Here is a 301-nt window from a genome sequence, read left to right as displayed (position 1 = left end):
CTCAAGCGGCCATTCTTCCGTAAGAAAGCGAGGTTGGGGTCGCGGCCTCTTTCCGAGGCCCTCGCGGGAGGCCCTGGGTCCGCCGGGCGCAGTGGGGTCCGCAGTTGCCTCCGTCGGACACTGACATGAGGCCGAGAGGAGAGTCCAGGCTGGGACCCCAACTCCTGACCCCTGTTCCCCGCGGCCAGACACACAGCGGCCCGACCAATGACCCCGAGCCAGAGAGGCATGGCTCGGGGCCAACGGGCGCCCGCATTGGCGCTCACCTGGATGCTCTGGAAGTCCTGCTGCTGCTCCTCCC

The 301-nt window shown here is 68.4% G+C and overlaps 1 protein-coding gene across 1 annotated transcript in view; it reads right to left on the bottom strand.

Moving 5' to 3' along the window:
* Nucleotides 1-299, bottom strand: part of TMEM120A (transmembrane protein 120A) — a gene marked incomplete at its 5' end in the record, with an annotated part of 5765 nt that extends 5466 nt beyond the window's left edge. The window contains one exon of the mRNA XM_014550120.1: nucleotides 267-299. Coding sequence (XP_014405606.1) covers nucleotides 267-299 — 33 coding nt within the window. The remainder of the gene's footprint in view (nucleotides 1-266) is intronic.
* Nucleotides 300-301: the final 2 nt, after the last annotated feature.

This window comes from Myotis brandtii, unplaced genomic scaffold, assembly GCF_000412655.1.
Source record: "Myotis brandtii unplaced genomic scaffold, ASM41265v1 scaffold583, whole genome shotgun sequence".
NCBI lineage: Eukaryota > Metazoa > Chordata > Mammalia > Chiroptera > Vespertilionidae > Myotis > Myotis brandtii.
Note: the sequence above shows the minus strand (reverse complement) of the source record. Positions and strands in the feature narration are given on the sequence as shown.